At 37.9% G+C, this 15,530-nt stretch overlaps 1 protein-coding gene across 2 annotated transcripts in view; it reads left to right on the top strand.

The window, feature by feature from the left end:
* gpc6a (glypican 6a) overlaps positions 1 to 15,530 on the top strand; it is a 140,974-nt gene that overhangs the window by 76,888 nt on the left and 48,556 nt on the right. For both annotated transcript variants that reach the window (XM_063474269.1, XM_063474259.1), the window contains exon 4: positions 1,800 to 1,965. In XM_063474269.1, coding sequence (XP_063330339.1) covers positions 1,800 to 1,965 — 166 coding nt within the window. The remainder of the gene's footprint in view (positions 1 to 1,799; positions 1,966 to 15,530) is intronic.

Below are 15,530 nucleotides of genomic sequence, written 5' to 3'. Positions count from 1 at the left end.
AAGAAACAACATAATAAATATATGAATTATTTATAAATATGTCGATTAGCAGCATTTTACTTTACACCACTATTAATTTTTAAATGGGCTATAAGATATAGTAATGTAGCTGTAAGCATATTCTAACTGATTATTAATATATTTTTAACATCTACAACTCCTCATTAGGGCACCATGAGTGTGGTGTATGACTGTGGTGCGTGAGTAGAAAATAGCAAAACACTCACACACAGATTTATTTATATATATGTGTGTGTGTGTGTTCCAGCTCTCCAGTAGTAATATCCTCCTAATTCTGTCTATAACGCAGTAATGTCCTATATTTTTAACGGTTTCAAATGTAACACTCTGGTTTCCCATGCATGTCAGCTTTCTAATGTGTTGTCAAATGAACCTTGTTCCTGAAAAATTCCCATATGTTCGCTACACTCCCAGAGAGATATAAACAATTTACAAGAACACATACCAGCGGATGACACGCAGCGCTACAACTGACAGCTAGCAACCCGGTTTAATGGCCTTCTTACAAGACATCGCGTGATGTCACTGGCAGATTGCAAATGTCAAAGATGGTTCATTTGATCCTTGTTGCTTGGTGCCGAGCAGCAGTGGAAGCAAATACATTAATAGCGCTCATCTCTGCCTTCTGCTTCTCTGTCTCTCTCTCTCTCTGCCTTTTTTCTAACATCGCTCTTGTCTTTTTTTCCCCCAATCTCTCACACTCACGCTTTCACACACAGGTGGTCTGGTCATGGCATGAGTGAAATCAAAGACAAGCTGAAATGTTAAAAACAGACGCAGGCTGTATGCAGTGTCATGGCAAAGCCTCAGATGTTGCAATGGAGCTACAGTAGTGCACTAATGCGTTCTTCTCTTTTCATTTTTATCTTCTTTTATTCTTCTTTTATTTGTGCTTTATTTTCGTCGCAGGCTTTGTGCCGTCTGTCTTTGCTTTTTATTTCTTTATTTTTTCTGACAGTACCAAAATTAACAGAAGTTTAAGTAGCACTAAAGTGATACATTAGTGAAAAAAATTAACAAAAATGCAGTGATTTTGCGGACTTTAAATTAAAGTCTGCAAAATCACTGCTTATGCACTATATTGCATATATTTTATCAATATTTTTTCCACATATTTATATTGTTAGTATATATTGAATATCTGCTAAACCAAAGTGCAGCTGAATTATTTTTTATTGCTTAAATGTAAGGATACGTCACTTTTTGGCTTAGTTAGCTTTACTTTTAACTATCCTGCTTTGCTGACCCATCAGAAACCATCCCCCCACACACACAGACACACACACACACACACACACACTAGAAGTCTCCAGTGTGTGCTGTTCAAAATCTAAAGTCAACCATGAATACAGAGGCTGACAGGCCAATTATCAGATGTACTCCCCGTTCTGCATCCCCACCTCTGAGGGGAAGCAGATGTGAGAATCCTGTCACTTTTACTCAAGCCAGCACAGTTACATGGCCCAACAACAAAAGGCACAGCCTTCACAATAAATGGAGATGGACAGAGATGTAAACCTTGTCATGCAGTTTCATCTGGTGGATTTCCACATTTCAAGCTTCAGAAGATGCAATAGAGTGTAGTGTCCGTCCGACTTCCATCCCCTCTATAATTTCATATAAAACTGCATTTTTGACTGCTGATGCTTTGGCATGCACTGGTGCTGGTAGAAACCTCTTGGAAAATTTTGACTACCATCAAACATTTCAACTTCTATTAGAAATAATCACCATTTCAATCCCTGACATAACTGAAAAAGCATCTCTTTGCTTTGCAGGTGAATGTAGCTCCAGCATGTGTTAAAGCCTTGACCAGGATGCTGTACTGTCCATACTGTCGTGGAATGCCTGGGCTCAAACCCTGTCCCAACTACTGTCACAACGTAATGAGAGGCTGTCTAGCAAACCAGGCAGACCTAGATTCTGAATGGAACCTCTTCATTGGTAAGATCTGAATCGAGTGCCCTTGCACCTGTTTTTCGTTTTCTCTTTCTTTGTAGGTTCGTCGGCATGTGTTCAAACTTGAGCTTGTACTTCTAAGGCTGCATGTTTCTTTTCTAAGGCAGTGCCTTTGAATAGTCTCGATGGGAATTCAGTAGGATGCGCTGTGATAGATTCAGCTTTAAAGGATTTACAGAGACAAAACTGAAATCTTATTTGTGAAACCATTTCTTCTTTTTCTGTCTGAAATGTTGTTTGCTATTGCTGGAACCCTGGCATAGTGCTTAAAGCTCTGGTCCCTGCTGTTTGGGATTGATAAAGGAGAGTAGATCCTAGGCAAACACATTTTCTATAGTGTTTCCAGCTGAGCATGGTGAGTAATATAGCACTTCAGTTTGGCTGTAAGCAGCCGGCTGCTGTAAGCCCTCCTGTTAAATGGATACCAAGAAGGCATATAGAGTGTTCCCTCTGGATCTTTTGTAGGCCAGTGCTTTATTTGTTATGTACCCCAATCCCATCCTCCCACCCACACTAACAGATTTTTTTTTTTTTTAAATGGGGCACCATTTTTTAAGAGACATCCCCAAAGACTGTGTGTCAAGTGAACTGCACTTCTAAGCTTTTCGCTGTTTTGTGACAAGCCTGTCATTTGAGAAACCATGAGATGACGTACCGTTTGTTCTCTCCAATGGCACGTCTGAAGTCTCAGATCAACACGGGCCCCCATGCACTGAATGAGATGTCTCACAGCTTTATGACATGTGTTAAAAAGTTAGTGTCTTGTTTGGTTGTGAAGAGGAAAATCTATTGTCGCAAAGGGATGATGTGCTTGACAGTAATGGGAAAAGCTGTTGTTGCAACAGAATGATGAATCTAGTTAGACCCAAACACCCTTGGGGTGTCAGAAAAAGTGTATTTTTTTTTTAAATTCTAAATCACTTTTTTTGTGCAGACATGGGTTTTGCTTTGGAAAGCCAGCGTGTTTCATTGTATTATAATTAGAAATGCAGAACCCAAGGGATGTTTATTTTTTGCTACAAAAGATTTGTTTTTGATGTCTGGTGACATTTTGTATTTGTTATCTGTTGCTAAAGTACTGTACTTCAATTTGCTTACCATGCAGCTCACAAGAAATATTGATCTGCCTTTCAGAGACAACTTCTAAATGTATCACAGGTCAGTTCTCACCACTGAAGCATATCTTTACATTATAGAAATTTATGGATTGAACCCCTACACAATCTGTCATTGTCCTCCTTTCAAATCATCAACTATTAAGGGAGGTTAGATTAAATGCACAGCCTTGAAGAACCCCCAGTGGCATTTACCTGTGGACTTTGCTCATGTTTAAATGTCACTATTGATACCATTGATGGTATCAGTAGTTGTATGACCACAGGAGAAGCTCAAGGCTGTTTTATTATTCCACAGCAAGAAAAAGAGGAGAAAAAAAGCATTTATAAAGTGCTGTTTCTTTATTTTCATTAAAATCAAACCAATAAATCTACATTTTTATTTGCTATACCAAATCTACCAAGAAAAACACTCATTTTATTTCTGACAAGTAAAATAGTTACTAATGTGTTTGCAAGCGTAGTGCTCCTAACACTCCAATACACAGCAAGAAAATAAAAAAAGATATATATATTCGCACACAATACTTAATAGTACCAATATGCCTGTAACATCTATTTTTAAAGATGGTCATTTTGAAATGTCATGGCAGAAAAAAGCACAGGTGTAGTTAGTAACATTAAGGTGAATTGGTGCCAGAACCCTGCTCCTGTTCAGACAGGCTTTGTGGCTTAAAATGAAATCATAATGTCATTTCTTACATGCCTTGTATGTCTGATATTCACCATGGAAATGTGATCTGTAATTACATTGAAGAACACAGAAATAACGGACAAAATTTGTGAACATTTTGTTTTTACCTTTGGTTTATTTGCCAGGTAATAACTGGCAGGCCAAGTGTTTTCAGTTTTTTGGGTTTGAATAATTTATCATTTGAATTTTTTTCTTTTTAATCTTCTTTCCTGAGAAGGATTTTTCTTATATTGACAATACTTTGGCTTAACCAGACTTCGCTAAATGCCAGTAGATTTGCCACCTTACTGACATTAACATTATTAAACTTAATACACATGTCATTTAGACTAATAGAAATAAAATCCTGTCGCAATAATCAGGTTCTGGCTACGTGTTATATTACACTTTAGTGTATCTAAACCTTGAAAGGCAGATTTTAATAAGCATGACTCCATCACTGTATGAAAACAGCTTTGCTTTCCTACTTTCTCTTTAAATATTTATGGAAATGTTCTTTGCATGTCTGCTCAGTCACCAAACACAAAACTCACAGTGACTTCGGTCTTTTCTCTCTCGGCACATAAAAGTTGCGTCACATCTCCTGTTTGCTGAGAAAATGACAATCACAATTTATCTGCCATAAGATATGTTGTGTCTTTTGAATTGTGGAAAATGTAAAACACGGTTTGGTAATTTTATTCTTGTTTGTTTGTTAGATGATGGTTTTGGTGTTGTGGTTTTTTTTTTTTGTTGAATAATTAATTAATTAATTCAATATTATATTTAATCTATAAAATAAGCCAATAGGTCAAGCATAACATAGATTAAATATATCAAATCTATGCAATGCTCTTTACACCTTGTTATATATTTTTTAACCTAACCCTATTTAATTATTAATATTGTAAGTATTAAAAGACAGTATCGCAGTGGTACTATGCAAGAGTAGGTGGTGAAATATTTTTCGTTCTATCTAGATTACAAGTTTTTGTTTTTCACAGCAGCCATTTTGACATGAAATAGCAGGTAAACGCAGCACATAACCTTCATAATGTCCTTATAACAGTTGGGTTTTACCTACCTTTTCATATCAGAGTAACTGCTGTGAAAATAGCCTGTGCCTTAGTTTGGAATAAAAGGAGAGAGATTGCTCTAAATGCTGTACAGAACCATTAAAATGTCTCTTAACACTGACAATGCCTCACCATGAGATTAGAAACTAAAATATTGGCAATCGAACAAATTAACACCAACTGCTGATTTTATTGTATACATTAAAAAAAGCAGTTTGCATGTTAAGATGTCAGCATCACATTGTGTCTATGCGAGCATTAAAGCAGAAAGGAACACTGCTTTATCCCTGAAATCTGTGTAGCATTGAAACAGTAACGACCTTGGTGAATACTTTGATGTAGCCTACATATTGCTATGCAGAAGAAGAATGATCACAGCATCGGTTCCATACATATAAAGTTACAGTCACAGTACAGTAGTTTACACTTTGTAAAGGTTACTGTAATGACATTGTGACTTGCAGGCTGAAAAAAAAAAAGACAGGCAGTTCATGAACAATGAGGATAAAACTGAGGAAGAAAGTGATTTACCTGCTTGTAGCTACCCGTGCTGAGTGATTTTTGTGTGTGTCTACACGTGTGTGTCTGCGTGTGTGTTCAGGGAAAGAATTCAGGGTTTGGCCGTTGGATGATCCTAGACCATCAGTCACCTGCCATTGTGACAAATTTACCCAGCTCTGCATCATGACAGACACATCATTATCATTTTTCTTGTCAGCACCTTGTTAAAATACCCTCAGAGAGACGGAGAGAGAGAAAGAGGAAGGGACATGCATCCTATTATTCAAACTCTACAGTAGCTTTTTAGGCTCAGGCTACACCGTGAACAGCGTTATTTTTGACAAGCAAATGTTATTAGTGTAACATAACCGGCTCAGCTACACGTGGCTAAAATTAGAGACAGATAATAATTGACTGTTAACCTCTTTCTCAAATAGGAGATTTAAAAATTGCTTTGCAGCTGTAACTCCAAATGTCAGGCTTGTCATTGGATTTCACATTTCACAATCTTAACATGAAAAGAGTTTGATGGGTGGCTTCAGTATTTTCAGCTAATTAGCCTAATTCTAGTTTAATGTTCTTGTTCAATGCCCCAGCAACCCTAGCTAATATTACCAGTTACACTCGACATACTTACTGTTTCATTCCTTCGTGTTAAAAATGTAACTGAATCTGCAAACCTGGCCACAAAACACTGCTAAACAAACAAAGGCTAACCAACTATAAACAGCAGTGTCATTTAGAGACACAATTTTCAATCTGCTGCTGCTGCTTATATTAGCTTAGTTAGCTAGCTTTTAAGAGTTGATACAATTTTACAGTTACAGGCTACGTCCACATGTACACGGGTATTTTTGAAAACGCAGCTTTTTCTTTGTGTTTGGGCCTTTCGTCCACATGTAAACGGCGTTTTGGATCACTGAAAACTGGGCTTTTCCTTCCACAGATTTTCGAAAATTTTGTTTTTGCGTTTACATGTGGATGAGGAAAACTGAGATTTAGTCACGCAACGTCAAAGGTGTGCGGCTTGTTGACGTCGCCCTGTGCACCACGTTATTATTTACATGAGATGAATTTCTACAATGGCGGATATAGACAAAATATACACTTTGACTTACATATAGACAAACAGTTACTGTCCCTCCATTTAGAAACTGTCATCTTTGTTAACTTTTTCCCTCCTAGGTTCTAGACTTTCTGATCGGCCAACATTGGAGAGTAAAATGGTGAATGCTGTCAGACAAGTTGGCATCTTTTATGCAAACTATGGGTGATGTCAGCAATCGGCTTTCAAACAAAGAACTCAAAAGGAGGTTTTTTGTTTAGGGAATACACATTTTTCAACCTGGCCTGTGTGACTGAGACCTTTTGTACCAAGCTATAAACATGACTCTTAATAAGCTTAGCTGGGTATTTTAAGATGTAGCCTATTAGGATTCAGTTGCTTTTAGAGCATCTCTAAAGTGGCCACTACAGAAGCTGCATTTCTTTCATATTTCAGCCCTGGATGATGCTGCATGGACCTTTATCCACATTGCTGTTGCTGGCAGCACTTTACTACCACTGAGAGACTCAGGTTCATTCGGAGTCACATCTGCTTGCTTAAATTAAGCTAATAAATAAATATTTTTTATTTTTATGGAGGTTTTATATCTGATATTTACATATTGTAAGCTTATTACTATACAATGCAGGTATGGAAATAATTAACCAAAGAAAGGCTGTGTTTTTTCTCTGTCTCTCTGTTTGTTATTGTGAACAGTTTTCAGTGGTGTTCAGTTGGCTGCACCCACAAAGTTCAGCAGAGTTCAAATTTGCATATTTTTGCACCCCCCACTAAATAATGAAGAGCTTTACACAAAAACTGTTTTACAGTGATGATGTGTGCCTGAACAGGGATTAGTAAACATACTTAAAAGCATGTCCAGTGGAATTAATTAACTCTTTTAGCTTTAAATTTGGTGTGATTTGTAAAGACCATTGTAGTTTGCCAACTTCTTTCTCTGTGCTGGGCCCATAAACACATTATTTCTCCTAATTAAGATATGGACTTGTGTTGTCCTCTGGTGAGTCCTTTGACACCACAGCGTAAGTGATCCTCATTGATTTTATTTGCTCATTTCTTTTTAATTGCTAGGATTGGGTCCCCGTGTAACTGTACCTTCCCACAACCCACAGTTCATGAAGCCAATGTTTTCTCATTCCTCCAAGAAAGACTTTCCGTGATCTCTTTGAGATCATGAAGATGAACAGTGTGTCGGTGCTTTAAATGATATAGATAGCTTGGCAGAAGCCATACTTTTGCTTTACTTTACAGCCTTCAAGCTGTGTAACTGTGCTCAGTTCTGCACAAACCAAAGTCAGTTTTTTCTAGAGGATTTAGGATTCATGCGAGTATGCTATAAGTACTGTACCTCTAAATTAAACCACACACACATATACACACACACACACACACACACATACACATACAGACACACGGGCACTCGAACAAGTATCGAGCATTACAGTCTCAGTAACAGACATGACAGGAACAAACAAGGTAGCTGGTGGGGTTTTTTGCCTGTCAAAGAGCTGAAAAGGCTGGATGACTCACTTAGCCGAGTGGAAGTGATCTCCATATCCTCAGCATCATCAAAAAACAATGTCTTTTCTTTGTAATTGCTACTGGCTCTGCAGGATCTGCAGAGTACTGTTTTCCTGCATCTCTGGCACGAATGCTAACACCACTGCCCTTTATATTTACAACCAGCGAGTGGTTTTTGTAATATTCTGAATTAACTAAGCTGTATGATTTATTTAACTGATTTTATCCACACAGGCATATTGAGTGTTGCAAGATTTTATCCTCCAATTTCACATTTGCAGAAGACATATTGTTACTTACTGTGGAGCATATTGTTTTGCATATTTATTAAGGTTGTGGCCAAATCAGACTCCACAGGAATAATTCATTAAAATAAAGATGGTAAAATAAAGTCAGTTAGCTTAACTTAAAAACACTGAAAGTAAAGAAAAATCCACCCTGGTTCTGTTTAACGACACCTGCCAAGCTGCTTATCGACTGATACGTCCCAGTTGTTCCACTGAAATTTTAATCAGAGTAGCCATTTCCCAAAGATGACACCTACCACTTTTGGGGCACTGCAGGTTTGCAGTATCATATTCAATTCCTTCACTTAACTGCAACATGCTTGGAGCTTGAGTTCAATTTGTTATGCAGAGGCCATTCTTATGTTCCCAAAGTGCTGTGTTCACCAGTGTGAAAATTTCAGCTCTGAAACTTGCTGCACGTGGCAGTGAGGTTGATGTGTGTAAGCAGATTATGAAACTGGGGAACATAAGCCCTTGGTAATATAGTTACTTTTTGGGTTATCCATCACAGTGAGCACTGCATCTGCTCTTAATGTTTCCTTTACCAGTATACATTTGTTTCCCTGCAAAAAACAGGAAAATTAACAGAGAGGCAGCAGAGTTAGGTTTTTATTTTCTTGCAGCTGGAAAAGCAGAAAAATTGCCAATGTAAAAAGACATTAGAGTTGGTGGAAGAACAGACATGGTATTAGAGGTGTCAGATGAGCTAAAGTAAACCAGAAATAGCTGAAAGCCAAACAAACTGAAAAAGGTCCTATCAAGAATTATTTGTTGGTGTTGTTACTGAGCTACAATCCAGCTGTAAGTGCCTGAGAGAGTGGCCATGCAGGCTGCTAAAAGACAGACAGAAATGTTGGCAGGGTAGTGAATCTTTTGTAATTGATTCACCTCTTACAACTGCACATTAGAAAAAAAATGTTACAGGAAAATGATGTGATAGCGTTATCGTTTTGGCTTTGTTTTTGTTTGGTTTAGATGGCACAATTTTAAAGTGGAACGATTTTGCTTTCTCTAAAAAATTACATTTGCTTTCCATTTTTTGGGAAAAAAGCACTATACTACAGTGGGTGCAGTTTCTTTTTGTCAGTCAGTTTTTAGCCTCAGCCTCAAGCCAATGCACTTGTCCATTAAGGCAGGAAATATGGAGTATGAAGTAGGTTTTTCGGTTAGGCTGCGCATGTGCTGTCAGCTTTCAAGTTCCAGATCAGACTCAGTCTCAAACATAAATGGATGGATTTAAGAAGTGACCATTTTAATCAGGAACTTATATTTTATAGTATTTTTGCAGATTGTTTTCAGAACCTGCACACAAGCAGCAGAAGAGGCAGTGCTGCTGTAACGAGGCGAAGCAGCAGGAAATCAGAGAAAAGAGAGAGAGGGAGCTACAAAGAGACGGCTTGTTTCAGACTCAGGATGAAGTGAGGTGCTGCATGAAGAGCTAGCATAAGATAAATAAGGATTTTGGAGCTGTGAAACATGCAAAGCTGTTCTGGTAAAGTCCAAGGATGATTGAAGCTGGACTTCTTCAAGGTAATCCTATAGGTTCTGTGGAAGTGATAGTAGAAGGTTGAGGCTTATCGTCACAAACACAAGTGTTACCATGAATGTCTTTAAGGAAGGATGATGAATATTATATAACATGTGCATGTCAGTTTATCCTGTCATACTTCAAATAAAGCACAAATGTGTCACTTTACTGTGAAACACAACTGCAGAACCCTAATGTGTAATCATTGGCATGTCTGTATGTTCTCATCCTCTCGGCTCTTCAAAGGCAGATCAGTGAGCCCTGTGGGCAAAAATTATTCCATGGCTTTTTCCCAGTTAGTCTTGTAAGGCCCTCATATGTCACATGCCTCGTGTGAAGTGTTTTAAACCGTCTGCAGGCCTCCTAGTTCTTGTTTATTTTATGTTAAAATTTAGCATTGCACCTCTACAACACGGCTGAACTGAGAGTTTAAACAGGAAGATCAAAAATTCTGTACATATGTTTGTATTTTCACAGGCACTCCCACATCATGAATGCTTAGCAGGTGCTGACTAGCAATTATATGCTGTGATCGACAAGAAATGAAAGGAGACAGCAGGTGCACTGTTGTACTTAGGTGAGCCATTCCGCCACTGAACAAAGCCAGCATAGTTTGTCAAAAAAAGCAAAGCATATAAACAGCGATCCCCGAGCATGTGCAGTGACGCAGTGATTTGTCCCTGACGTGGCGAACTTTCCATATTAAAGTGGCAGCATTGTTGTTTTATAATGTATGATTATGGAACTGTTTACTGGCCATGTTTACTCTGTCAACCAAAAGACTTGTTCAAAGGGAGCGAGTCTCACTTGGGAATTCTTCATTCATTCATCACGATTACAACCAAAACATGAAGTTATGAATAAATTTAGGTTAATCATATCCGTTTCCCACCACTTTGTGATATATTTGTCGACTAGAATTTAGAGTAAACAATCTACGTGCTGTTTTTGTGACACCTTTCATGATGAGCTCAGGCATGTGGAGAAAGACAGCTTCGCGACATCAGCTTGGAGTGTTTGTGTGCAGACACTTTCTGCAGTTTGCACCGGCAGATGGTGAAAGTTATTCTTTCCATTTTCATCACTGCAACCCTGAATCGCTAGGCAGGCATATATTTATGGGTACTGTGTAGCATTGTGTTCATCGTTTTTAGTACAGCTGAATTGTCCCTTCATTAATTCATATTAATTCTGGAAGGGCACTTGCTGCAAAAACAAACTATTAACAAATGATCACTGGAAACATACAGCACTGTGAGAAAGTGTCTGCCACCTTCTGCATTTCTTAGTTTTTTGCATATCTGTCACACTTAAATGTTTTAAATCATCAAACAGAGTTTTATATTGCACAAAGATAACCTGAGTAAATATAAAATGCAGTTTTTTAAATGATGACTTCACTTATTAAGGACCTACCTACCTGACCCTGTGTGAAAAAGTAATTTGTCCCTAAATTTAATAACTGGTTGTAGCAACCTTGGCAGCAGGAGTTGCCATCAAGCACTTGTGATAGCTGGCAATGAGGTCACTCTTCTTTGGAGAATTTTTTTAAATTCAGCCCTGTTGTACAGTTTTTAAGCATGAACGGCTGTTTAAGGTCACACTAAAGCCATGGTTCCCAAACTTTTTTTGCTAGGCCCCCCTTTGTTTAATATGGAGACCCGGAAGGGACATGGGAGATAAAAAAAATTAAGATGAACATTTGTGAAATCTTGCAAAGAAAAGTAATTCTGTCGGGGAGACCTACCTTGGCACTTGTGCAGGTGAAGCCAAAGGCTACACCTTCATCATATTTTCTAGTATTTTGCTTGGAAAGAAGTTGGTTTGGAAACATATTTGGCGATGCTTCATCTTCTGCTTTGCGTTTGTGTGGGAGCCCTGTCAGAAACCTGTCTGTTATGCTACCAGTGTCCAAGCGTTCTTTTTTTTTTTTTTTTAATTCATATCGCCCTTGAGCTTCAGGGTAGAAACTGATGGTCGGACGTACTGAATGCAGAATTTATGGTCCCATCGATTTCTGGAGTTCGTCCAGTTCCTAAAGCAGCAAAGCAGTCACACACTATCACACTACCACTGCCATGTTTGACTGTTGGTATGATGTTCTTTTTTTAAAATGCTGTGCAAAGTTTTACACCAGATGTGACGAGACTCAAACCTTCCAAAAAGTTTAGCTTTTGTCTCGACAGTCCAAAGAATATTTTGCCACAAGTCTCGTGGTTCAAATGCAAGATGATCCTTTGTGTTTGTTTTGGGCAACAGTGGTTTTCTCTTTGAAACCGGTGGATGCCATTTTTGTCCAGTCTTTTTCTTATTGTTGAATCATGAACCTTAACTTGGAAAAGTAACACCTGAAGTTCTTTACTTTTTGTTCAGGGTTCTTCTGTGACGTCCTGGTTGACTCGTCAGTGTGCTCTTGGAGTAATTGTGGCCGACCATTCATGGAAAGATTCACCACTGCGTTTTCACCATTTGTGGATAATGGCTCTCACCATAGTTCACTCCAAAGCTTAGAAATTGCTTTGTAACCCTTTCCAGACTGATATATGTCAATAACTTTGTTTCTTGGCTGTTTCTTTAGATCGTAACATGTTGTGTTGCTTATTGAGGTCTTTTATTCAGCCGGTGTGGAAGTAATCAAGCCTGGGTATAACTAGTAAAATTGACCCCAGCTTTCCAAAATATGTAGTTAATCAGTCAATTTATGATTTAACAAGGGCTACAACAATATGTAGACTAAATGTAAAGAATCTCCGCTTTACTTGTTTATTATAAACTATTCAGCACCCTAATCTGTGTTAATAAAGTCATCTTTACTTTACAAAATAAAACCTACATCTCATTCTTAATTGGGACAGTGATATTGTTTTAATCCCTAGAGTAGGTCACACAAGAAGAATGTGAGCATGAATAGAAGGGATGAATGGCCTGAAGGGATCATTTCTGTACATTTGACTTGACACTCCTCCCACCAACTCCAGAGCAGTCATGCACAGCCCAGTGAGCTGTCCTTTTTTTTTCACTTGGGCCAGTCTGGCTTATGTGGTGTGGTGTGAAAAAGTCCAATATGTTCCACCAATTAAACCAGAGTGTGATTCAAGGGGCAGTCAATGAATAAGAAGAGAAATCATTACGAACAAGTCCCATTTTAACATAGATTTTTTCAGTAATTTAACTAACCCAGGTGAATCTCATTTGTGCTGCTACCTATAAAGGCTTAAAAATGTCACAGTATCACATGTAAAGAAACTGGGAAAAATCAAAATGTGTGTTTTCCTGAACTCACACATGTCATTAAATTGTGAACACAGTGTAGAAGGGAACAGTGTCTTGTTTTGTCATTTATTAGTTCAGTGTCCTAAAATTATTAATGTGGTTTGCAGTGTTGGGTGTAATTAAATTACTTTTCCACTGAAAAAGTAGAGTAACTAATTACTGTTCATTTTTAGGTATTTTAATTACAGTTACTTACAATGTACTTGCGTTACATTGTAAAATAATTAAACTAGCTGAATATCATTATTTAATTTCAATAATTTATCTTCTAAAGGTAGAAGTAAACTCTGCCGCTTTAACATCGCTGTAGTGCAGGTGCACGTCATTTCGTGCCAGTTTGCTGCATAGTCGTATTCTAAAGCGGAAGATGTCGGACTCGGCTGAAGCGTGTGGCTGTTTTATGAAATGGACATATTCCCGTCTCTTCACTTTTCTGAAACAAGCAGACAAGAATATTACAGTAATATGTAAGCTATGTCCTGGGGAGAAAAAACTATCGGCTGCTGTTAATAGCACGAGTAATCTACTGAAGCGCCTGACACAGAGCATAGACGAACACTTCTGAGTGATCCTTGTTCATCATCCATGGATAACACCGCGGCAACTCCTGCTAAGCAGGCAAAACTTGATTTTACTTCAGCAGCACAGAAAGCGTCTGAAGGTGAGCTTAAAAAATGATTGCAGGCAACACTGTGGAAGACATGCTACCGCTGCGTACTGTAAGGCAGCGGTCCCCAACCCCCGGGCCACGGACCGGTCCGTGAGTCATTTGGTACCGGGCCGCGAGAGTTGAGACTCGGGTGTGAAATGTATGGTTTTCAGGGTTTTGATCGGTTTTTAGCGTTATTTTGTTATCGTTTCTTTCGTTAACTCGGTTTTCCTGGGTCTTTTCACGTGTGTTATGAATAAATCTTCTTTTTTTCGGTACCGGTAGTAGTTTTATTTTGTTGTATTTATCCGCGACACCTTAAAGGCCGGTCCCTGAAAATATTGTCGGGCACAAACCGGTCCGTGGCGCAAAAAAGGTTGGGGACTGCTGCTGTCTCCGTCTTTAAAAAAAAAAAATTATTATTTAAAGAGTTTAATTTCTATTGTTTGTCCACTCAAGATTTATAGGGATTTTAAGAAGTATTTAGTTTAATTACTTATTTAGTAATTAAGTTACTTTTCTGACACAGTAATTAGATAAGTATTTTAAATACAATATTGACTAAGTAATTAGTAATTAATTACTTTTTTAAAGTAACTTACCCAACACTGGTGGTTTGTTTGTTTGTTTTAATGAAACCAGAGAACACATACTGTGTGTATTATACCAGATCTTAAACTTACCCGTTGAGCATTAGCTTGATGTGTGGGAAAAATGCCCTTTTTGTTTAAAATAACAAAAATGAAAAGGATTCAGTTTAATCTACCAGTGAAAAAATAAACTTACGCCCAAATCCATTTTTAAAGTTATTAAAAGTTATTAATAATTGTGCTAATTATTACTACAACTCTATATTTTTTGCTTCTCAACATGTTCACATCATAGTGGCTGATTTTCACAAATTCATCCACGAATGACCGCTGTGTGTACCAAGGGACTCTGCAGGTAGTTTGCTGGAGTCTTTCCAAATCCCACAGAGTGACAAAAAAGGGAGAGTTTTCCGCTAGAAAATCACTGAGCAAGCTGCCTGAAGCAAAGTTGGCACCATGCAGCAAGCAATAAATAACCATGCCAATACAGCCCACTGTGTCTATCAATGGATAGATGGATGAATAGTAGTACAAATCAATTGTTCATTTGTTAGAAAAATTATATATTTTTTTTATCTACTAAAACTAAGGCCAAATTACAGAAGATCCCTATCAGATAATTGCAGTAGCAAAAAAACCCTTTATAAAACAATTTATGAAGAAAAATTAGTGTTTGTCATTGCCAGAAATCTCAGGATATCAAAAAGAGTAAAGCAGAAACAGAAATGACTGCAAATCTCTTTGTGTTTCTACCTTTGGGACCTTTGCATTCAAAGGCATTTTGAAGTTACCCGGTGAGGTGTTCCCTGCCAAAACATTTGGATGTAAATCACATATTTCTACAACTTTGTTTAAACATTTGTTCATAATGTGAATCTGGTGGTCAGTAGACGGGAAAATGTCCCCACAAATGAAATCTGAATAACATAAAAGTCAACATTGTCTTTGTTGTCTCGAAGCCTTGAAATTGCATTTCCAGAAAGAAATCACTTACTAAACCATTTTCAATAAAGTCCAGATCCTGGCCGCATTTAAAGTTAACTTTCAGGACTTTTCTTTTCTTTTCTTTTCTTTTCTTCTTTTCTTTTTCTTTGCTGCACAGTCTTGGTGACCCTACCCTGTGTTGCAGTGATATGTTTGATGGTGTGGTGATACTAATAGTACATTTCAAATTATAGGAGGTAAACAGCTCAGTGCACATTCATATCATTCACATAACCATAAACAGTGCTAAAACCAAACAATGCCCTGGATGGGATGGATGGATGGAT

Source organism: Pelmatolapia mariae, linkage group LG1, assembly GCF_036321145.2.
Source record: "Pelmatolapia mariae isolate MD_Pm_ZW linkage group LG1, Pm_UMD_F_2, whole genome shotgun sequence".
Lineage (NCBI taxonomy): Eukaryota > Metazoa > Chordata > Actinopteri > Cichliformes > Cichlidae > Pelmatolapia > Pelmatolapia mariae.
This window is presented reverse-complemented; position numbering and strand designations above follow the sequence as displayed.